Genomic DNA, 25,065 nt, shown 5'->3' on the forward strand with positions numbered 1-25,065 from the left:
TCTATATATATTCTATATCTAGGATATTTAGGAAATATATAGAGAGAGAGAGAGATGCCTCCATAGTGTAGACAGCAGCATAATGGAATCATAGCGCTGTAACTCTGTAGCATGAAAGGGGACTTTGTTGGGAAAGGACCTGAAAAAACATATTTCCGGGCCCTGTGATTGTCTGATTCAATGGTGTTACAATGTAGGCGGCTGATCAGCGACTTCTTCCCTTTCCGGGCGTATAATTACACAATCCCTTCTTCTCCTTTTTTTTTTTTTTTAATTTCCCACACAAAGCGGAAATATGTCCTCCTCCTCCTCCTCCTCCTCCTGGGAGGGCAAAGAACACGAGCGGGTGGGTGGAAACGTCTCCCGGCTCCATTCCCAACGAGCCAATCACCGGCCAGCCCATGTTCTCGGGAGGGGAGTCTCCCGCCAACGCCCCCCTCGGTGTGCTGTGGTGACGCCGGCCGTGACGTCAACAATGGAACGTTACGGGAACCCTGCACAGGAGCCGGAACGAACCATTCTCGCGGGAGGGGAGGGGAGATGAGGAAAAAAATATAACCCCAGCCTAGCCTCTCTTGGCGCTTCCTTACTCAAAACGGAGAAAGAAGCAAAGATTGCTTTGATTGCCTCTTTCAGCCCATGAAATAGCGATTGCCTATTTCATTCCTTTCTCTCTCTCTTTATTTTTACTTCTCCTCCCCCCCTTCTTTGTATTTGGTTGCGTCAGAGCCGGCCGGGGGCGTGAGTTGCTCCCCTGATTTGTGCCGGGCACGCTTCTCCTTGCGGGATTCCCTTCCAGACAAGCAAGAAGCGTCTTCTCCGTCTCTCTCTCCTCTTAGAGTGATTGTTGTGTCTCTCTCTGTGTCTTCGGCCCTGGAAGGCGCCGGTCCGGCTCCGCTTGGCTCCCTCCTGCACCGCCCGAGGATGTATCAGAGCCCCGCTCGCTCCCTCTGCTCGGCCCTCTCCAGCCTCTGCTGCGCTCCAACAGCCACCACCTCCTCGTCCTCCACGCGGCTCCTGCGCTCCCCCGCGACCGTCAAGAGAGCCCTGTCTTCGCCCACGCGGCTCTCCTCTGCCTCCTCCGGCCTCCCTCGCAGCGTCTGCGCAGCCGCGGCCACTTCTCTCGCAGGTGAGTGCCCCTCCCTTCCGCGCCCAACGTTCTACCCTCGGAATGTTGGGGGTCTGAGTGTTCTCAACGCTTCCTTTTCCGGTCTAGTCGACCCAAAGCTAAAGGTGAGTCAAAAGCCTGCGGGCCCACGTTCCCTACAGGGAACAATGGGTTCAAATGTCCCTATGAGGAGCGGCTTAAGGAGCTGGGCATGTTTAGCCTGAAGAAGAGAAGGCTGAGAGGGGATATGATAGCCATGTATCAATATGTGAGAGGAAGCCACAGGGAGGAGGGAGCAAGCTTGTTTTCTGCTTCCTTGGATGCGGAACAATGGCTTCAAACTACAAGAGAGGAGATTCCATCTGAACATATGGAAGAACTTCCTGACTGTGAGAGCCGTTCAGCAGTGGAACTCTCTGCCCCGGAGTGTGGTGGAGGCTCCTTCTTTGGAAGCTTTTAAACAGAGGCTGGATGGCCATCTGTCACGGGTGATTTCAATGCAATATTCCTGCTTCTTGGCAGTGGGTTGGATTGGGTGGCCCATGAGGTCTCTTCCAACTGTTTGATTCTAGGAGGAGAGAACATTAGGAAGAACTTCCTCACATATAGAGCTGTTCAGCAGTGGAATAAGTTTCCCCTGATGGAGTCTGTAGAATGCAGAGGCTGGATGGCCATCTGTTAGGAGTGCTTTGATTGTGAACACACAATATATAATGTATATAATTTCCTGCTTTCTCTCTCTTTATGGAGAGATAATATATAATATGTGTGGCGCAGTGGGTTAAAGCACTGAGCTGCTGAGCTTGTTGATCGAAAGGTCGCAGGTTCAATTCCGGGGAGCAGCGTGAGCTTCCGCTGTCAGCCCTAGCTTCTGCCAACCTAGCAGTTCGAAAACATGCAAATGTGAGTAGATCAATAGGTACCGCTCCGGCGGGAAGGTAACGGCGCTCCATGCAGTCATGCTGGCCACATGACCTTGGAGGTGTCTACGGACAACGCTGGCTCTTCGGCTTAGCAATGGAGATGAGCACCACACTCCAGAGTCAGAGATGACTGGACTTAGTGTCAGGGGACTACCTTTTTCTATATATATTTATATCTATCTATATTAGGCATGGGCAAACTTGGGCCCTCCAGGTGTTTTGGACTTCAACTCCCACAATTGTGGGAGTTGAAGTCCAAAACACCTGGAGGGCCCAAGTTTGCCCATGCCTGATCTATATAAATAAAAATGTAATGTTCGTTTGTGGGTTTGTGTGTTCACATTACATTGAGAAGATATGTATGTAGAAAGAAGATATGTATCACTCTAGGGCAGACATGAACCAACTGGGGTCCTCCAGGTGTTTTGGACTTCAACTCTCATCATTCCTAACAGGCTCAGGCCCCTTCCTTTTCCTCCTCAGCCGTTTAAGCGGCTGAGCGGGAAAAGGAAAGAGCGCGAGGCTGTTAGGAATGGTGGGAGTTGAAGTCCAAAACACCTGGAGGGCCCAAATTGGCCCATGCCTGATCTACACTGCAGAATTAATGCAGTTTGACGTCACTATAGTTGCCATGGCTCAGTACTATGGAAGGTCTTCAACCTTCTGTACACAAGAGTGCTTGGCCTCACCAAACTACAGCTCCCATCATTCCATACCATTGAGCCAAGGCAGTTAAAGTAGTGTCAAACTGCATTAATTCTACAGTGCAGATGCATCCTATTGTAGAGGGAGATGGATCAGCATATACATTGAGCTTATATAGGGAGGGCTCAAGGAGAACGACATCCTTTTGTGATCTTATCAACCCTTTCATTATCCTGTGGTGGTTGAGTTTCCATTTGGCAGGTGGACATCTGAGGATGCGTTGGCTCAATGCTATGGAATCCACAGAGTTGTAGTTTGGTGAAGCATCAACACTTTTTGAAAAAAAGAGCTAGAGACTTGATAAAACTACAACTCCCACTCTTCCATGGCATGGAGCCATCCCAGTTAAATTGAGGCCAAACTGCATTAGATCTACAGTATAGATGCACTCTATAACCTTTTTGTCCTGCTGAAAAGCAAACAAATATGTTGCTTTTTATTTTTGCTTCACCCAGTGACGTTATTCAGGATATATCATGTTCATGCAATGCAGAGAAAACATGTTGCATAATACCCAGAGGGGATAAATAAGTCATACCGGAGTTTTCCATGTCTTCCCTAACTTCTTTAGGAATGGATTTGTGTAGATTGTGTTTCTGCTCTCCTGACCTGCATCACCTGTATCACCCTGAACATATCCAATCTCATTTGATTTGGAAAGACAAGGAGAGTTAGGTATAGTTAATATTTGGATCGGGAGCCGTAGAGAATAACAAGGGATTGCCAGAATGTATTAAGAAAGGATTTTTAGAAAGCTACTGCAGTAATACTGTCAGTGTTGGGCTACATGGACCAGTGACTCAATGGCCTTTTCAGTAGTTATAGGCAAATAATCTTGACTTGGTCCCATCACACACACACTCAAAACTATTGCTTCAAAATGAATATATTTGAGGGGGGGGGGTTCTGAATGAAGAGGCATGTTGTCTGATGATGTGAATAGAGTCTGACCCCTATATTTGCAGGCGATACGTTCCTGGATTTCACAATGAGTCATAGAGTCATGCAGGAAGACCTAGAAAATGCCTAGAGAGGGCATATTTTGTCAGAAGTGGATAAATAAAGAAAAAGAGGTCTCAGACCAGTGGATATGAGGGGTTGACATAAAAGAGAGAAGAACTGAAACCATCTGAATACTGTTGCATCTGCATTTCACTTATTCTAATTATTTGTCTTGCACTTTTCAGCTGGTTTCTCTTTTTTAAAAATTAGAGTGCAATAGGTTATCAGATTTGATAGCCTTTATTGTAGCTTGTTATTCTCAAAAATATTTTCAATAAATAGTCACAGCAATAATTACAACAATAGTTGCAAAATATTCATAAAACTAACCATGAAACTATTCACAAATATATTCACAAAATATTCATGAAAATATTCACAAAAATAATCATGAAACTATTCACAAAAAATATTCACAAAAATAATTAACAATATTTGCAAAAATATTCACAAAAATAACCATGAATCTATTCACAGAAATAATCACAAATATATTCACAAAAATACTCATGAAAATATTCACAAAAATAATCATGAAAATACTCACAAAAATATTTTCAAAAATAATTCAATATTTGCCAAAATATTCACAAAATAATCATAAAATATTCACAAAACTAATAATGAAACTATTTACAAAAATAATCATAAAACTATTCACAAAAATATTGGCAAAAATATTCACAAAACATATTCACAAAAATAATCAAGAAAATATTCACAAAAAAACATGAAATATTCACAAAACTAATCATGAAAATATTCACGAAAATAATGAAATAACACCTGAAGTGCTGAAGTTTGCCCATGCCTGCCTTAGGTAAAGTTAAATGTCCACAAGCACCAGGAATAGTCCTGCCACACTCATTCCCATCTTTTGTCAGCTGTAATTCACTGAATTTCCACTTCTCCCTACTTTGAGAACTTTAAAAGCAATTCATGAAATGATATCTCATTCGAAAGGCTTGCTGTGCTACCCAGTATTGCATAAATAAATTAATAAGTGAGTTCAGACGGGCCAAGGAAGCACATGCAGAGGTGTAACTATGGAGGAGCAAAATGAGAGGTGAAGTAGAACAAATTGGCTGTGCATCATCCACCAAAAATGCGTCCACATATCTTTGTGCAGTGTTTAGTCTGAGTCAGTGGTTCGTAACCTTGTCTGGGACTTGAGCTCCCACAATCGCTTGGCCAGTGTGGGATAGTAATTTGAGCATTGGACTACAACTCCGAAGACTAGGGTTTGAATCCCCACTCAGCTATGAAACCCAGAGGGTGACGTTGGGTTTTCTGAGACTCTGTCAGCACTGTTGAAATTTTGATGGGATAGCCATTTCCCTGTAGGAATCCCCCTTTGCAGAATTTAAACTTGGAGTGAGTTGTTTTTCTGAAGTCTAGATCATACTGGAGACAATATGGCTGCTTGGAGCTAAGTCCTTTCATGGTAATTTGACTCCTATCGCAGCACAAAGGCAAGAGATCAAATTATTCTCGGGATTTGCCTTTATTGTCTATGGATTGGTCTTACCTGAATACAGCTATAATTTTCATAGCTATTACTTATGGGAGAATCTTATCTACATCAGTTGGAACATTAGGATACGTCATTTGACAACGGTTGCTCAATTGTACTTATCTCCGAACTTGATCTGCCTCTGTTAAAAATTACTATATCTAATTGCAGTATTGAGAGACCTTGGTCATGGCAGAGTACATGCTTTGCTGGCAGAAAGTTTTTAAAGCCTCCACACCATCTGAAACTGAAAGGCTATATTCTCCTCCTTGAGCCTCTCCAAACTCTGAAACCTTTGGAGAACAATTTTCTCTCAATCCTGCCACACGCACAGACATGTTTGGAAGGAATATAATAGAGGGCTTTCTTGGAAGTTGCTCCCAGGACCTAAACTTTCCTCCCAAGGGAGACTCTTCTTGATGATCTTCCATTGAATGAAAGACAACAGATGTCTGGGAACTGACTCATTTACCAAAAAAAAAATGTTTTACTGCGTTGGCCATCCTTTTTTATTTTTTACATTTCATTTGTTACTAACTTGAGTACCCAGCGTTGCCTGGGTTATTTGAAAAAGTCATTTTTATTTTACAACATGCATAAGGTTGTGGGTGAACTACAACTCACATATGCCAGGTTAACTGATTTATAGCCTTATCACCTTGATTTATAGCCATTGTAGGTACTAGGATTTATAGTTCACCTACAATCAGGTTAACCCTGAAACTCCATCAGTAGTTAAAGTTTGTCATGTTGGGCAAGTTTGCTCTAGGTGCATCATTGGTGAAGTTCAGTGTGGTCTCTAGCTGCAGGATAAACTACTGCTCCCACTATGGTGGGTCAGTCCCCTCAGATCCCTCCAGTTGGTAATAGGCATTCTGTGTGCCAAGTTTGGTCCAGATCTGTCATCTATGGTGGTCACAGTATCTCTGAAAGTAAATGAACTACAACTTTCATAAATGAAGGTCATTTCCCCTCAGACATCTCCAGTATCTTCAGTTGGTTATTGCGGTTCTGTGTGCCCAGGGCCATCGTTGGTGAGGACAAGAGTGCATTTTGATTGCAGGTGAACTATAAATCCCAGTACCTACAATGGCTGTAAATCAAGGTGACCCCCCCCCCCCAAACCTTTCCAGTATTTTTCTTTGTTCATGGGGGTTTTGTGTGCCAAATGTGGTCTAGGTCCATTGTCCGTGGGGGTCACAGTGCTCTGACTTGATACAAGGTGAACTGCAACTTTCATCATGTGGAGTCAATCCCCCAAACTCCTCCAGTATGTTTAGTTGCTGATTAGATCTGCTCTTTTTGTTGTGCAGATAAAGTTGAAAGAGTAAGAAAGGGTTAAGGGAGAGGCAGTGAGCGGCATCATGCAAATTCCACGCCAATGGAGAAAGTAAAAAACTCTGGGATGTCTGTGGTGGAGGAAACATGTAAAATCTAGGATGAAATTTTCCCCAAATGAAAGCATTCTTTGGGTAGTGGGCAGTATGGTGTTTGGGGAGAACACTGGCAGGGGTTGGGCTGCATGTTCATGGTAATCACTATAACCTGAAATGTCATTGGAGGGAGGGCTTTTGGTGGCTACTCAGCACTGTGAGTTAAAGCTGTTTGTGGAAGTGGGAGCCTGTCTGTGGAATTGGGCACCTCAGCCACACACACATACATATTTTCACGTTTATTATGTATATAGCTAGATATTTTAACAGGTTTTTAATCCAGTAGAGAGTTTAATTTAATTTTAAACATAACTTTCTAAATTTTTAAACTAGTTTTGTATTACATTTTTTTCCTACAAAAATTGTAAGGCACCTTGAACCCCAGCTTTGGGGGAAAGGCCCTAAATAAACGAGTACTGTACAACAAAGGTTAGAGCCCCTGGATTGTCATGTCAGGAAAGGATCAGAGAGCAAAATATGGCAAAGATCTCTTCCTGGGGAGTTGCTGGCAGCCACAGTCGGTGTACAAATCCTTTGACCTCGTGTGAGAAAGCTTCCCGGGTTCATATGGCTGAAGAGTTTTTCCTCGTTCATTATCACAACGTTGTTAACTCAAACTCTTTAGTAAGTTCTTGGAAACCTAGATATCTTGCAACATAGTCTTGTAAACTCCCAAGTTAATAACCATTGCAATAAGATATTAATATTTCGTGTGAACCTTAAAAAACTGAAATTAATATCTGAAACTTGAAATCCTATTTTTGTTTCCTGAGAGAGAGATCTTTAAACTAGAAGTGAGAATCATGACCCTACAGTTGTTGCTAGACTTCAGCTCCCAGGAGCCCTAGCCCACACGGCAAAATATCTGTGTCAAGATCTAAAACCATCACAGACAGGTCTCTGCAAACATCCACTTGGCCTTAAAGTTGTGACACTGGAGTATAGTGAATCATTTCAGTGTCTCGGTTGATATCTGAGCCAAACTATGCAATTGATGCTATACCAGTATGTAAAAGAGACCCGTAAATGACAAGGAAGTGAAGATGATCCAGCCGCTTGGATTCCAAGTTGTCCTTTGTTTATTCAATTTTCAAGACAAGGAAGCTAGGAACAGAATGTACTAAGGACTGTTTTGCCCTGTTCCTAAAAGGGACTGATTGACTAGGGGACCTTCCAAACAGGCCCTATATCCCAGGATCTGATCCCAAGTTTTCTATTTATCCCAGATTATCTGACAGTGGGGACTCATATAATCCAGTTTAAAGCAGAAAACCTAGGATCAGATCCTGGGCAATATAGGGCCTGTCTGGAAGCACCCTAGGAGCCAGAAATGCCCCATTAAATTTATAGAAGACAGAATGAGGAGGCGAATCTTAATGTTTACAGGTTTCAAATAGTCAAGATCCAGTGCGTGATGAAATTAAAATCATGCGTAGTTCACATTTGATCAGCCCACACACTGCCTTGCCAGAGAAAGAAAATATGCCACACAGATGAACAGTAAAAAAAGTAGTTTACTCTTCATAGTTTAGAACAACATATTTATAATCATGTGATCAGTAGCATTGACTCACATAATGTCGTTTTATGAGAGATTTAAAATGGTCTTTCTTTGTCCGTGTGGACAATCTTCCTCCAGCAACACATGAAGCAAGATCATGCTGCAAACTCTCTCTCTCTCTCTCTCTCTCTCTCTCTCTCTCTCTCTCTCTCTCTCTCTGCTTCTCTGCAAGCCCCTGCATAGCTCAAGCCTGAAAAATGTAGCAGTATCAAAAAGTTCCAGGCTCAGCCAACTCCCTGGGCATAGCTTGACCAATCAGCATCTTATATTACAGTTCACACACACACTAAATGATTTCTTTACATTCTCCAGCAGTGTTCACTGAAAATCTTGAAATACTTGATGCTGAGGCATCACTTCCAGGCGTTGAGCAGCACAGATTTGGAAATAGGACTAAATGTGTCTAATGAGGATTTTGTTTAATTATTCACAGAGAACATTGTTTTATTATACCTCAGGCTGTAATCCAAGGTGTGAGTTCTCATGAGTCTGGTGGAATTAGGTCTGAGTAAATGTGCTTAGCATTGCAGTGTTAAACATGTAAGTATGGACTGGCATGAGTTCCCTCTTTCACAAGTCTCAGATTGATTCTGCAGATGCCAAGAAATAGTGCTGAACAAACCGATTGCAAAAGTGTGGTTGTGTAATTTGCTGCATCTTACTTAGGTATGATTAAGCAAATGGTTTGTCACACTGGAAGCTACAGTATTCTTATCGGTTATGTAAAAGTAGCTGCTGGACTTTCACATGCCTTTTTTTCCAAGGCTCCATGTTTAATCTCACCTTCACAAGCTTTGCCAGGAGTTTATGTCACGTAAAGTTGCCGTAGTGCCAGCCAGGAAAGTCACAAATGTCTGATGGGGATATTGAACCAACTAATTAAAATAAATAGCCTCCCAGGGTAGCTTTCCTTAACCAAAAGCCGTTCGGAAGTATTGGATGCCAACTTCCAAAATCGCCCGTCAGTTCTGTCTGAGAGTTGCTATCCATCAAGCCTGGAGATGGAAGCTCTTCAAATAGAATCATAGAGTTGGAAGAGACTTCATGGGCCAACCAGGCCAACCCCCTGCCAAGAAATAGGAAAACCTCATTCAAAGCACCCCCAACAGATGGCCACCCAATCTCTGCTTAAAAGCCTCCAAAGGAGCATCCACCACACTCCAGGGCAGAAACTTCCACTGCTGAACAGCTCTCACAGTTAGGAAGTTAGGGTGTTTCCTTTCCTATAGTTTGAAGCCATTGCTCCACATCCTAGTCTCCAGGGCAGCAGAAAATAAGCTTGCTTTCCCTCCCTATGGCCTCCCTCACATATTTATACATGGCCCTCATCATGTCTCATCTCAGCCTTCTCTTCTGCAGACTAAACATGCCCAACTCTTTAAGCCGCTCCTCATAGGGCTTATTCTTCAGATCCTTGATCATTTTAGTTGCCTTTCTCTGGACACATTCCAGCTTGTCAACATCTCCCATCAATTGCAGTGCCCACAATTGGACACAGTATGGGAAATGATGTGGCTCTTAAAATGGACTAGCAGTGGAGTGAATCACTTTCCTTATGAAGTACAGATTTTAATCTGGGGTTTCTAGAGTTCTCAAGGAAGAATCTGGTTTTTATATGATAGACACAGGCTGCTTTCTGGTCCATTGGGGCATTATGTTTTCATAAGGATGGCTGAACTGCGCTTGCTGAGAAAGCCACTGCAGTATTTCTCTGTTGCAATGCAGCAGCAGAGGTAGGAGCACAAGCAGTTTTATGAGACTAGACTGAGCAGTGTGGTCTGTCACGTAAGGCAGAAAGCAAGTAGGAGAAAGTTGCAATCTGTACCATTACCCCAGAATGAAAAAAAAAAAACATTTAAGGCATTGCAACATATCAGAACAATGCAGCCATGTAGTTTTTGACTGGATTTGGCAGCAGGGTCTTCAAATGGGATATGCTACATTTTAATCTCTGTTTTGAATGGTTAAAATGTTTTGATGGGATTGTTTACTATTTTAGTGTATTTTGTATTAACTCAACGCTGCAAGTTCCTTATTGGGAGAAAGTGGGGATGAAAATAAATAACTGACATAGTTGCACATGATAAATGTTCGGGTCAGGAGGAGAAGAAGGACAATTAAGTACAATTGACACTTCTGGAAACCCTCTTTCTTTTTTAGCAGCATTGCAGCAAACATAACAGAGTGGAACAGGGAAAGGGACAGTGCAGGAGAAACGCTTGCAAGGTTTTATGTCCTTTTTCTCCACTGAGGCATACTTTTATGATTGCAAATTATATGGGCATGAATTGTAGTATCCTTCTTTTGGAGTATCTCTCATGGCCAGAATATTATTTAAGCAGATGGTGGTCTTCAGGATTGGTTCACAATTACAGTAATGAAGGGGAGGAGTTTTCCTACTTAGAAACCCTCTACCCATAAGCAAATATATGCTTGTGAATGTTCCTGGCTTTTCTTTGGAGATATATATGAAGTGCCGAAGCTATGTCTCAAGGTAACAGACCAGGTTATTCCATTTTTTATTTTTTCTAAAAGATGAGCCTTGGGGGTATTATATGACTCCAACAGAAGATGTCAGAAGTGGTTCTTGTATTAAGCGTTCTCATCCAAACCATAAATGTATGTTTAGCAATTATAAGTACATGCTTTACAGAAGATGGTATCTATTAGGGTTGTGCTTTCGGGGTAAACTTTGCCCCATTTCATGTCCCAGCTTTCATTGGGGGCCCTGGTCCATTTTTTGTGAGCCTCCCAAAATCGGGAAGGCTTTTTTTGTCATGTCAGGAGTGACTTGAGAAATTGCAAGTCACTTCTGGTATGAGAGAATTGGCCATCTGCAAGGACGTTGCCCAGGGGATGCCCAGATGATTTTTTGATGTTTTTATCATCCTTGTGGGAGGCTTCTCAGATGTCCCCACATGAGGAGCTGGAGCTGATAGAAGGAGCTCATCCGCCTCTCTCCGGATTTGAACCTGTGACCTGTCGGTCTTCAGTCCTGCCGGCACAGGGGCTTAACCCACTGTGCCACCGGGGACTCAATCGGGAGGGCTGTTTTTGGTTATTTTGGTTCAGGGTCCCAAAAATCAGGCCGTTATTGGAGGAGGGGGGCTTCCCACTCACAGGCTCCCCACCCACTGACTCCCCTTCCCAGCATGTGTTCATCTTACCTGGCACCTGCTGTTTTAACTCTAGAATAAAATGCGCTCAGCTGTAGACACTGTAGACACCCACCTACAGGCCCTGCCACACATGCACTCTCTTTCCAAGGGAAGGAGGCAAGTTCAGATACACATGAAAGCAGGCTTTCGTGTCGAGCAGATTTTCATGTTGGGGAGGGAGCTTCCCATTTCATGCTTCCAAAAAAATGGAAGACATGAAAGAAATGGTAGAAACGATAGGAACGAATTCTGCACTCATGTCTAGTATCTATGTTTTGCCATCTTAATGAATCTACAGTAATTCCATGTACAGCCGGCTCTATGTATCCACAGATTCTGCTTGCACAATGCAACCATCCACCTCTTGATAATATTTTTTAAAATTCAAAAACCAGATCTTGATTTTGCCCTTTGATATAAAAGACACCATTTTACTATACATCATTTTACACAGTGGGACTTGAGCATCTATGAATTTTAATATCCATGGGGAGTTCTGAGATCAAACCCCAGAAAATGAATATAGTAAGTTGCCCACTTCTGAAAAGGATGAAGAGTTGGAAAGCCAGCACATGAATCCTTCACACATTCCAGGACTGGGTGTGTTGCTGAAATCTTATTTTCCGGTGTGTCGGTGTGATCTCAGCCAGGATATGATGAACTTCTAGGAACGTGGCTGAAAGTTCAGTTGGAACAGAATAACTGCTTACTCATGGAAGCAACTGAGAAGTGAAAACATGCTAGACATTAGTTGACTAGGAGGGCTGGGCATCTCTTGTGCCTGATGCAAAATTAAGCCTTTCATTTCCCTCTCATAAAGGACGCAACATCACACTCTGAAGGAGTGAGTGGAAAAGAGTCATCAGACAAACTTTTTTTTAAAAAAAAAAACCAGTAAAACAAATAGTAGCATTCACATTTTTGATGTCACATGGGTTGACATGGCAGTGGGGAATGGAAACTTTTGACGTGTGGGGACACGCTGGCTCATTTCACAAGAGCAGGTTTCACTCTCGATTTTGCGAGCGTTGCTAAGTAACTAAATGTAAGTAATGGCGAGTGTAGGTTTTTAAAAACCCTGTCCCATTGGGAACAGTTCTGTGGAAGTACACTAGATGTCACCAAGGGAGCAGCACAACCTCAATGCAATGCTCACATGACATTGGAGGCTGGCAGCTCTTGTGTGAGATTCACCATTAGACTTGTTTACTCCTCCCGCAGATGTATTCGTCCTGCTTATCAGGTGTGTATTCTCAATTAACTTCATTCAATGTTGTGTTTTTACTTGATGTGTTGCAAACCCCCATTGTGTAGGACTGACAGAACTATAGTAGCCTTGCAAGGTTTGTATCCCAGAGCTAGGGCTGTCCTTCGTACAAATTTTAACCCGCCTCTTACTAACTGTTGGACAGAAATAGTTGCAAATGAAAGGACTCTCCTGGCATCTTGGAAAGCATGGTTATAAAGGGGAAGATCACCCTTCAACACTCTAAAAGAAGTGTGTGATAAAAGAAGTGGGTGATTTGATTTTTTTGAGTCGTTGAAAGGATAGTGTGATTTAATGTCAAGAGTGCTGGTATTTTTTGGTTACTATGAAGAAGAAAGCTCTATTCATGTCCTGCAGAAAATATCTGTTTTGTATGTTTCTGTGCCAAAAAGTTGGCCGATTCTCCAAGTGATTGGACTACTTTGCGGAGATAATGGTGTCCTTGTGTTGGGTCCAGGATCTATCAGCCTGTGTCAAACTTTGTGTGCAATGTCATCTGGAGGAAGACCTTTTAGCAAAGTCATGATAGCAGTGGAATCTTTGGCAACTGTGGCGCAGTCTGTATTTGCTGAGTTGAATGAAGTTGTTGAGACACTGGAAGCAGCAAGCACTGTCTGTTTCCAGATAACAAAGTAAAATATTGTCCAGCCTTACTTAAAAGAATTTGCAACTCATTCTGTGTTGCAAATTCACCAAGTCACACCTCTGTGGAGGATTCAACTTGTCTTTGAAAGTCATAACTCTTTCTGATGCACTTTGTAGATAGCAATAAGAATGTTTTGGAAGCCAGATTTTTCTTCAATAATATCAGAATCTCTCCCTGTTTTTTCTCCCTTGAGGCTAAAGGGGAACAGCTTTTTTTCTTGTTTGTAAAGTGTCAGTGATGCACTAACAGAACATTTATGACAGATTTGGCCTTTCTTGGTGAACTCTGACATTACAGAATTTGGCATGAGTGGGAGATTACATAAGAGGTGCAACTGTTTAGTATGAAGCTACCTTGTTTGGTATATTCTGTCATACTTTTAGTAGCAGCTATTACTGGCATTAGTAGTTGCATTATACAGTCTAGCGGGAAATGTCGGCAGTAAGTCATTTTTGGCTTTGAGACAAAAAACTTGAGAAGCAATCTAGAAGTTAGGATCTTTAGAGTTGTAAGGCAGATGCTTTGATCATGGAATGCTTCCATTACTGAAAATTATTCATAATCTTTTTTATATACACACATAATAAATATGCATGTGTGTACGTGGCTGGAGTGTCCACTTACACAGACAATCTCTTGCCTCCACAAACAGCTATGGCTCTCACCATTCAGGAGCTACCAATGGATCACCCTCCAGTGTCACTGCAGGTTATAGTGAATGCGGTGAACAAGTAAAAGAGCCCTGCCAGTGTCCTCCATAAACACAATACTGCCATCACCCAAGTGAAGGCTTTCATATGGAGACAATATCATCCTAGATTTTATGTGTTTCCTCCACCACAGACATCTCCTTGCAGAATACTCTCGCCATTGGTGTAGAATTTGACCGCGCCCACTGCCTCTCCCATAACCCTTTCCTATTCTTTTCTGTGGAAAACAGGAATTGATCGGCAACTGAAAATAGTAGAGAGGTTTGGGGGAGAATTCACCATGATTTATAGGAGTTGTAGGTACTGGGATGTATAGTTCACTTTCAGTCTAAGAGCACTCTGAACTCCACCAACGATGGACCTGGAACTAACTTGGCACGCAGAACCCCCATGATAAACAAAAATTACTGGAGGTCTTTGGAGGGATTGATAGGAGTTCTAGTTCACCTACATGCAGAGAGCACTATGAACCCAAACAATGATGGCTCTGTACCAAACTTGGCAGGCCTATCCGATATGCCCAAACTGGAATACTGGTAGGTTTTGCAGGAAATTGGCCTGGATATTTTGGAGTTGTAAGTACTGGGATTTATAGTTCACCTGCAACTAATGGAATTGACCAACAAAAAATTCTGGAGATATTTGGGGAAAATTCAACTTTATTCAAATTCAATTTGGGGAAAATTCAACTACATCCCGAGAGCACTGTGAACCCAAACACCAAAAGATCTGGACCAAACTTGGCACACATACCCGATATGCTGAAATTTGATTACTGAAGGGGTTTGGGGGGAACTGACCTTCCTTTCTGGAAGTTGTAGTTCACTCACAACCAAAGAAACTGTGACCTCTACTGATAATGGACCTTGGCCAAACTTGGCACACAAAACCCCCATGACTAACTGAAACTACTGACTCACCATACTGGGATTTGTGCTTTACCCTACAGCCAGAAAGCACACTGAACCCCAATGGCAAGGCATCTAGAGCAAACTTGCCCAACATGACAAACTTTAAGTACTGATGGAGTTTTGTGGGGTTAACCTGGCATGATATGAGTTCTAGTTCACCTACAACCTTATGCGTTTTGTGTAATTAAAAAATTGACTTTTTCAAATAACTCAAGCAGCACCAGGTACCTAAGCTATTTCTAATAAATCTAAACATATGTTGAAGGAACCTAGATTTAGAATTTGTGCATAATCTCCATGGTAAAATACTCTGGTTTGTGTCACAACTACATATCTACCCATGGAGTCACATGTCCCACCAGCTCTCCGCATTTGCTGGGGTTAGCTGCACAAGACCACCAAGAAAATGAAAAACTGAATAAAAAAATAGGTTTTTTTTAGAGAGAAGATTTTTAATAAAATCCATAAAAGTCAAAACTGCAAATGTGGATGACTGTACTGATTTCTTTGTTTATCGACAGACTGTTTCTAGTTCAACAGAAGGGACCAGCAAAAATATCCTTTGAAGGGACCTTCAAAAATATCCACTAAATAAAGCCTGCTTTAATTTAGGGAAATATATATTTTTATCAGAACTCTTCAGAATCAACAAGCCAAGAATTTGTAATTGTTGGCTAGCCAATACAAACTATTTTTATACTAAGTCTCTTCCAGCAGTTTTGGCCATGCTAGTTGAGTTTGATTGAAGAAGTAATGCAAAAACATCTGGGTGGCATCACCTTCTGGAAGGCTGCCATGAATAAATGACATATTTTGAGGACTGGTCAGGAAAGACTTTGTTTACTCAGACCTTTGAGTGTGGGAGACCTTTTAGCTGAGCATTATTGTATTTTATCATTATTATGTTCTACCTGCTTTATATATGGTTGTAAATGAATGCTTTAAGTACTATTTATTTTAAACCTTGTGTTCTGTTTTAATTTATATTGCAAATCTCTCATATTGGGAGAAAACAGAATAGAAATTAATTAAATAAATATATAAATAGTGTGCGGCATTTTTAAAACGTTTTATGAAATGTTTACACATTTTTTAAAAAGTATCCTACATGCTCTTTATGCAATATGTTTGTAAGTATTACATTTATAGCCTCTCTTACATCCTAGTAGTTTAAGTCAAAGCACCAAAATTTTCAGTAATAACCCAGTTTGAGCCTTCCTGATCTTACATTTAATCTTACATTTTTAAAACAACTTACATTTAATCTTACATTTCATATATACTGTATATATGATGACAAATGTAAGATCAGGAAGGGTCAAACTAGGTTATTGATGAACATTTGATACTTGAATTAACCCAATTAAGAAAGATGTTTTGAAAATGCCACCTTTTACTGCTCTTTATAGTCAGCTGTAATTGTTTACAAATGTCGGTTTGGGAAAAAGACATCTATAGACCAACAGAGGGTTGCTGTGAGTTTTCCAGACTGTATGGCCATGTTCCAGAAGCATTCTCTCCTGACATTTCACCCACATCTATGGCAGGCCATACAGGAACATGGCCATACCGCCTAGAAAACTCACAGCAACCCAGTGATTCTGGCCATGAAAGCCTTTGACAACATATACATATATATATGAGAGCGGGAGAGGGAGGGAGGGAGAGAGATTGTATATGTCCACTGGTAAATTCACTAGTTTTGAACTGCGTGAAGAAATCCGCATTATGTCTAACCTACTAATGCTTAGTTTTGACAGTGAATTTTGTTTTTCTTTATCCCGCACAGTACATTCCATGGGCAACAGTACTAGCAGGCTCTATAGTGCTCTTGCAAAGACTTTAAGTAGTGGTACTTCCTCCAAACATCAAGAATATTTGGAACAGACAGACCCTGAACTCCTGGATCCCATAGATCCCAAGGATCTGCTTGAAGAATGCCAGATTGTTCTTCAGAAACGCCCTGCCCGGCTCCAACGGGATTTTGTGGATTTGAGGACCAACTCTACCAGACATCACCAACCCATTAGAGTCATGCAGTGGAACATACTTGCCCAAGGTATGAACTTGAATTGGGGAACCATTCTTCAGCTTAGTGTAAAATCAACACTGAATTACATCATACCCAGAAGGGATTAAGAAAAGTCTTCACTACCAAAATAGGGGAGGAGGCAATTTTCAGTCATTCATCTCACTGCCATATGATCCCCCAAATCTGAGCAAATGGCGGAACATAGCGCCGTTCCACATAGCCCTATATCCAAGAATATCAAGGCAGAAAATCCCACAATATCTGCATTGAACTGGGTTATTTGAATCCACACTCAGATAATGTGGGATTTTCTGCCTTAATATTCTGGGATATAGGCCTGAATGGAAGGGCCTATAGTGGACATCAGAGAGAATAGCTGAATATAGTCTTCTCTTGGCAACTTAATGGCCCTGCTGAGTAAATGGATGTTCATACTTGTATTTTCTAGAGTAGAATGGCTAAAATGGAGAAGCAGATCAGTGCATAGAATGGTAGTAGAGCAGGTTATATCAACATTATCTTCATCTAAGTTACTTTTTGCAAGATTTTAGGAAGATAGTAACATTTTCAGGTATCTCTCAGTAGTGGTAGTCTGCAATTCACAAGCACAACAGCATTGTAGAATGAATAGAATTAAGTGTCCAGGCAAATTTATTTGTTTTTGTTTTAAAATTCCATCACCTTCAATAATTGTTAAGATAAAAAATGGTGTGTAAAGAAAGTCTGAATAGTTATGAATATCCTGTTTATCTTCTAGCTCTTGGTGAAGGCAAAGACAACTTCGTTCAGTGCCCTATGGAAGCTCTAAGGTGGGAGGAAAGAAAATGCCTGATTCTCGAAGAGATCCTTGCTTATCAACCAGATATCTTGTGCCTCCAGGAAGTAGACCACTACTTTGATACCTTTCAGCCTCTGCTCAGTCGAATGGGGTACCAGTGTACTTTCTTGCCCAAACCATGGTCTCCCTGTTTAGACGTGGAATGTAACAATGGGCCAGATGGCTGCGCCTTGTTCTTCCTCAAAGACAGATTTAGTCTTGTCAACAGCACCAACATCAGGTTGACTGCCATGAAACTCAAAACCAACCAAGTGGCTATAGCTCAGATACTGAAATGCAATGAAACGGACAGACTGTTGTGTATTGCCGTTACTCATTTGAAAGCTCGCAATGGCTGGGAAAGATTTAGATATGCTCAAGGGGCTGACCTCCTTGAGAACCTGAAACGGATCACCCAAGAATCGGAGATCCCACTCATTGTTTGCGGTGACTTCAACGCCGATCCCACTGAAGAGGTGTACAAGGAATTCTCCAACTCCAGTCTGAACCTCAACAGTGCTTACAAGCTCCTGAGTGCCGATAGGCTGTCAGAACCCCCATATACAACATGGAAAATACGCCCATCTGGAGAATGCAGACACACGCTAGATTATATCTGGTATTCACAACATGCCTTAAATGTGGACAGTGCACTCAGTCTTCTAACTGAAGAGCAAATTGGACCCAACAGGCTTCCGTCTTTCAATTACCCTTCAGACCACCTGTCTTTAGTATGTGACTTCACTTTTAATGAAGATCCCGACAGGCTTTTATAGTTAGCAGGAACTAGAGGGTGTGCATGTTTTTTAAAAGTATACAATGTTAGCCTTTGTATGGGGGGTATTTATGGATAGGTAATTATTTCTTTTCAGCTATACCCTCAAAATAAAGTTTTGTCATCAACATCTTGCTGTGACAGTCAAAACAAACCAACAAAAGTCCCTTGCTAATTAATTTTAAACCTGTTTTGCCACCTCTTGGTTTGAAGACAAGATCTACATTTATTTTTGAAACAGTTGTTATGGAAGCAGGAGTCCAGATCTGTGATTTTGGTCCTGCTGGGATAGTTCTCCTATATGTATACATAGTAGGACAAAACGGTAGAATGAGCCATAGCACATGTATTGCATTGAAACTGTACTTGAATGACCAAATTTTAGTAACTGCAACATTCAAACAGTTTTATTTTGGATATGAAGACTAATACACATTTTAGTTGATTAAAATATTCTTAAAGTTTTTTCTGAGTTATATTTAATTTCTGCATAGGTGGTGAGCCAAGAGCAAGCACAACAAAAGACACAACCAAAAATATGTGATAATATATTTGGCTCTACATCAATGGTTCTCAGCCTGTTGGTCCCCAAGTGTTTTGGCCTACAATTCCCAGAAATCCCAGCCAGTTTACCAGCTGTTAGGATTTCTGAGAGTTGAAGTCCAAAACATCTGGGGACCCACAGTTTGAGAACCACTGCTCTACATGGTAAAGGATAATTTGGGATTGGGAAACAGATAGCAGATCACCATAACTCTGATTAAATGTGAGCCCCTCCTGTTGTTTTGATGTTGCTAATTGCCACCAACTTCAATTTATGGTGACACAATGAATGTAAGATTCATAATCATACTGCCGTCAGGTGCCAAAAACTCTGGGCTATGGCATCCTTGACTGAATTTCTCCATCCTTCATGTGGTCTTCCTCTTTTCATACTTAAACCTTCCCAAGTATTAGTATTATTCTTCTCATTATATTAACGAAGTTCCTCAATTTCAGATTATAGTTATCTTCGCTTCTAGGAATAGTTCAAGCTTGGTCTGCCCTAGGACTCATTTAGTTAGCTGTCTGACATCCACATTTCAAATGTTTTCTTCCCATCAGCTTTCTTTACTGTACAACTTGCCCAACTTTATGTAGAAATTGGGATTATGACAGCATGGGCAATCCTAATTTTAGCATTCACGTCACGTCGCTTCAGAATCTTGTCTAGTTCCTTGTCCAGTGCTAGGCAAACTTTGAACTAGAGCTCTCCCATGGGACATGCTGGCACCACATTTCTTATCTCCACTGCAGACACATATGTGAAATTCACACTGAACTAAACAGATATGCCATTGCTCAACAAATCATGTGAATCTTGGCCTTCCTGCCCTCTGCATCACCTCATCCTGAGCTGCTCTCCAGTCTAGAGGCTGGATGGCCATCTGTCAGGGGTGCTTTGAATGCGATTTTCCTGCTTCTTGGACTGGATGGCCCACGAGGTCTCTTCCAACTGATTTCTTTTCCTTTCAAGAATCCTTGTTTCCTTAATTTTCTTTCAAGGCTCCCTTTTTCAAACATGCTTTCCTTCACCTTAGACTTCTATTATCTTGTCTGTGATCTGAGTAACTTCATAGCAGTTAAGGCTAGTGCAGAACATCACTGCTTTCCAAGCACCTCCATCACTGACAGGCCATTAAAATGCTTGTTGTCAACACTGACAGCATATCAACATTAACTATATCAACATTAGCAGGGACGGGCTGCTGTGGAGGGTCTGGATGGCAACTGTCATCAGATACTTAGCCCCCTAGGCTGAACCCAGTCATTATCCCACCACAGAAAATGTTCAGTCACTTTTGGTTTCTTACATTTGCTGTTTGGTGCTTTTAGGGTTGCCAGACAGAAAACTGGCGATAGCTCTTTGCACCCTTAAAAGTGATTTGCAAGCAGATTTTTCAGCTGTCATTGCTTGTCCCATAACCAACTGCAATCCCCGTCTGCACATCCATTAAAGGCACAGGAGCCATTTACAGGTTTCTCTCTGGCAACCCTAGTCAGGAACTAAAAGAGGTGGATTAACAATTAAATGGAGAATCATGTTCCTGATGGGAAAACAAGTTGTTAATCCTTAGGTCCAAGGATCATCTGAAAGGCTGCCTATGACCCATGACCTATAAAGCAGCAGCAAAAGACTTTACCACATCTGACCACCACTGGATGCAGCTGGGAGCCTACAACCTTGTTTTTCAAGTTGCTTCCTAACACAAGTATGGGGTGTACAAAGGGCTGGTGAGGACAGTGCATTGCTGGCTGTAAACCAATGGTTCTCAACCTTCCTAAAGCTGCGACCCCTTAATACCATTTCTCATGTTGTGGTGACCCCGAACCATAACATTATTTTCATTGCTACTTCATAACTGTAGTTTTGATACTGTTATGAATAGTAATGTATACATCTGATATGCAGGATGTATTTTCATTCACTGGACCAAATTTAACACAAATATCCAATACACCCAAATTTGGATACTGGTGGTGTTTGGGGGGAGGGATATTTATTTTGTCATTTGGGAATTCGAGCTGCTGGGATTTATAGCTTACCTACAATCAAAAAGCATTCTGAACTCCACCAATGATGGAATTGAACCACATTTGACATACAGAACTCCCATGACCAACAAAAAATACTGGAAAGGTTTGGTGGGCATTGGCCTTGAGTTTTGTTGTTCACCTACATCCAGGGAGCACTGTGGTCTCAAACAATTATGGATTTGGACCAAACTTGGCACGAATACTCAATATGCCCAAATGTGAACACTGGTGGAGTTTGGGGAAAATAGACCTTAACATTTGGGAGTTGTAGTTCCTGGGATTTATATTTCACCTACAATCAAACAGCATTCTGACCCCCACCGACGATAGAATTGGCCCAAACTTCGCACACAGAGTCCCTATGACCAACAGAAAATACTGTTTTCTTATGGTCTTTGGTGACCCCTGTGATACCCTCGCGCTATCCCCCCAGGGGTCCCAACCCCCAAGTTGAGAAACACTTTTGTAAACAGATCCAGACTGCATATGTGTGCCTTGATTCAAATACCTTTACTTAGTTTGAATATAAGAGTTGTGCTTAAAAATAGAATGCCTTTAACAAAGACAACTTGAATTTTAATGAATAAGAGAGGGATTTGACTTCAAATCAAAGGACATGAGGCTCTGCCTTGCCTTGGGCTTTGCTAAATGGATGGCAGCCTGCCAAGCAGTTGTTCCGATGTTTTACTTGGTTAACAGCGACAACCAGGGGGTGGGGAGAAGACTCCATTAATGACATACTGCACCAATGTATTCATTTCCAAGGAAGATTACTTACTCAAGATTAGTACAAATCTTAATCTGTATACTGGGTTTCGAAATCACTTGAATTAAGTTCACAAAGAGAAAATCTGTCCTTGGTAAAACATCACCTAATATATTTAGAACTACTCAAATTCTTACACACCGATTAAAAATAAGGTATCCTGCTTCTTTTGACTCAGTGCTATAGAATTCTGCGAGTTGTAGTTTGGTGAGGCACCAGCATTATTTAAGAGACAATACTAAGGACCTTGTGAAACTACAACTCCAGGATTCCATAGCATTGAGCCATAGCAGTTAGAGTGGAATCAAAGTGCATTAATTCTACAGTGTAAATGCATCTTGAGTGGCAAGATAAGACTCAGGCTGATAAATAACACCTGTGAAATAATCCGTGCCTCAATCCCAGTGCTGTTGGGAGTAAACAACACCCCTGCTTTTTGAAGCTGAAAGTGCTTCTTTTAGGCTTCAATAACTTTTTATTTTGAAGTTTCTTGTTGCACGGAAATGCGACACACATACTCTTCAGTTTCATTTAGCACTTGTAGGCAGCAATGAGATGGGGAGTTTTGGGCAAGAACGTTTTCCTGTTAACATGTTTAGCTGGCAGACTTTCGTAATGCCTGAATTGATTCACAAGCAAACAAGACCATATTGCTCATATCACACCACCATTTCAACAAAAATATGCGAAGTAGTAGAAGAACATGGTTTGGTATCTCACCAGGAGAAAATGTGTGGCTGATTATGGCAATCTCACTGTGTTGTAATGTATGTGATCATTGCATGGCCAGTGCTAGTTAGGAAAATGTATTGCCAAACAGAATTTTCTTCATCAGTGTAGACAAGCCACAGACAATACATTGCAGACTCTTTCCAAAGACTGGCTAATTTATGAAACTAGTTAATAAAGTTAGCTTTATGAACTAGTTTCAAGAATCTGCCAAGTAGCAGAGATATTGGATATGTCAGCTGTGAAAGCTGGCAGCTCTACTCCATACTTTTTCTAAAGCTCTGTTTCAATAATCCAACATAATCCTCTTCCTTTTCTGCCAAAGAGGGAGACCCTGATATGAACTATACTATGGCATCACTGCAATGACTTCCAATAAATTGCAATTATTGTTTCAAAGGTAGTGATCTGAATGTGCAACTTCACCTACCTTAACCAACAAACGACAATAACATGAGTCTTATCAGTTCCTTTCCAAGCAGTATTGCTTAAACTGTCTGGCAGCAGCCCTTCAGGGACTTAGGAAGTCTTAACATTGACAAATAACTTACCTGGCCTTCTGAAATTGAAGTGCTCGGGATTAACTATACACAAAACATGTCTAAACATAAATTCATTCCCAAATTATTATATTCTTCGTAACTATATGACTTTCTTACATGAAAAGCATTTCCGGGCAGGAAAGAGCACAAAATCCTCATATAAATGCTTATTAATCATCCCACATTAGTTTATTGTCCTGCAGACCTGTGAAACTAGTGTTACCGAAGCATGTTTGCTCAACCCATAGATGGGGTTTGTACATCTCCTTGAACACAGAACTAAATTTCCCTTCTAAAATATATGTAAATATGCAATGTCAGGAAAACCTTTATGTGTGGATTCAATGCAAAATCATAAAGATTACATCACATTTCCTTGCATCAGGGAAGAGTGGAATCCCAGATTTGAAATGCATCAACCTCAATCATTCAAAGCCAACCAGTTAGCAGTGCTATTCCACCCCTGCCAGTACAATGCCTTCTACATGTCAGTATGAAAAGATCACGTTTTCTGTATTTATCCTACTCAAAACATTGACGAACCAGACCTGGAGTACAAAGACATATGGCCCTTGCACACAGCCATATAACCTAGAAAATCAAGGCAGAAAAATCCCACAATATCTTCTTTGAACTGTGTTATCTGAGTCCACACTGCCATATATTCCAGTTCAAAGCAGATAATGTGGGTTTTGATTCAGCTGTGTAGTAGGAGGCATTTACCTCCAACAACAGCCAGTATGACATAGTGGTTTGAGTGTTTGACTGGGACACTAGAAGACTAGGGTTGGAAACTACTTGGCCATGGAAACCCCCTCGGACAAGTCACACGCTCTCCACCTCAGAGGAAAACAAGGGGAAACTGGGTTATCTGAAGAAATTCTGCCAAAAAAAATACCATAACAGGTTTGCCTTAGGGCCACCTTAAGTCAGAAATGACTTTAAGGCACACAACAAAATTTGCTTCCACTGAAGCTGGCTGCAAGAGAGAGATAAAAAAATCAAAACACCTTTGTTACCTTTGAAAGTGGTTAACATAGCCCTCTCCACTCTTAAGAAGCTGGCTTAGGGCCTTTCCACACAAGCATATAGCCCAGAATATCAAGGCAGGAAATCCCACAATAGCTGCTTTGACATGGAATATATGACATTGTAGACTCCGATAACCCAATTCAAACCAGATATTGTAGAGTATTCTGCCTTGATATTCTGGGTTATATGACTGTGCGGAAGAGCCCTCGGTTACTATTAACTGGTGGAAAGGGAAGAAATTGATTCAATTGGTTTGTGGTGAGTTTTCTGGGCTGTATGGCCATGTTCCAGAAGCATTCTCTCCTGACATTTCACCCACATCTATGGCAGGCATCCATAGTTGTTGTGAGGTCTGTTGGAAACCAGGCAAATAAAGTTTGCACATTTATGGAATGTCCAAGGTGGGAGGAGAAAGAACCCTTGTCTGCTTGAGGCAAGTGTGAATGCTGCAACTGGCCACCCTGATTAGCATTTAATTGTCTTGTAGCTTCAAAGCCTGGCTGCTTCCTGCCTGGGGGAACCCCTTGCTGGGACGTGCCAACTGTCCCTGATTGTTTCCTGTCAGGAATTCCCCTGTTCTTTAATACTGGTCAATTGGTCAAGCGAAAGGATCTAAGCCCCAGTTGGCAGAATAAACATTGCAGAAACAAGACACTGATCTCTATTGCCTTTCCTACTAGTTTCAACAGCCTAATAAGCAAAGAAAACATTTTGTTCTTCATAACATTTGAAACTCTGTCCTATTTCTCTGCCTGAAACAAGATTTCCACAATAGTGAAAAATGAATCTACAATGTATTGCACCTGGATCAACAGCAGGGGGCATAGTAAGACCTTAAAGAAGAGAAAGAGACTAAGC

The 25,065-nt window shown here is 41.5% G+C and overlaps 1 protein-coding gene across 2 annotated transcripts; it reads left to right on the plus strand.

Moving 5' to 3' along the window:
• The first annotated feature begins 679 nt into the window (after positions 1 to 679).
• Positions 680 to 19,026, plus strand: NOCT (nocturnin). Of its 2 annotated transcripts, none has more exons than XM_060778931.2 (3): positions 680 to 1,129; positions 16,727 to 16,996; positions 17,727 to 19,026. In XM_060778931.2, the coding sequence occupies exons 1-3, from the start codon at positions 925 to 927 to the stop codon at positions 18,560 to 18,562; spliced, it is 1,311 nt and encodes a 436-aa protein (XP_060634914.1). In that variant the 5' UTR covers positions 680 to 924; the 3' UTR covers positions 18,563 to 19,026. The 2 variants fall into 2 exon arrangements, with proteins under 2 accessions (XP_060634914.1, XP_060634916.1); XM_060778933.2 differs by lacking the exon at positions 680 to 1,129 and adding an exon at positions 12,310 to 12,646.
• The last annotated feature ends 6,039 nt before the right edge of the window (positions 19,027 to 25,065 follow it).

The sequence above is a fragment of the Anolis sagrei genome, chromosome 5 (genome assembly GCF_037176765.1).
Source record: "Anolis sagrei isolate rAnoSag1 chromosome 5, rAnoSag1.mat, whole genome shotgun sequence".
NCBI lineage: Eukaryota > Metazoa > Chordata > Lepidosauria > Squamata > Dactyloidae > Anolis > Anolis sagrei.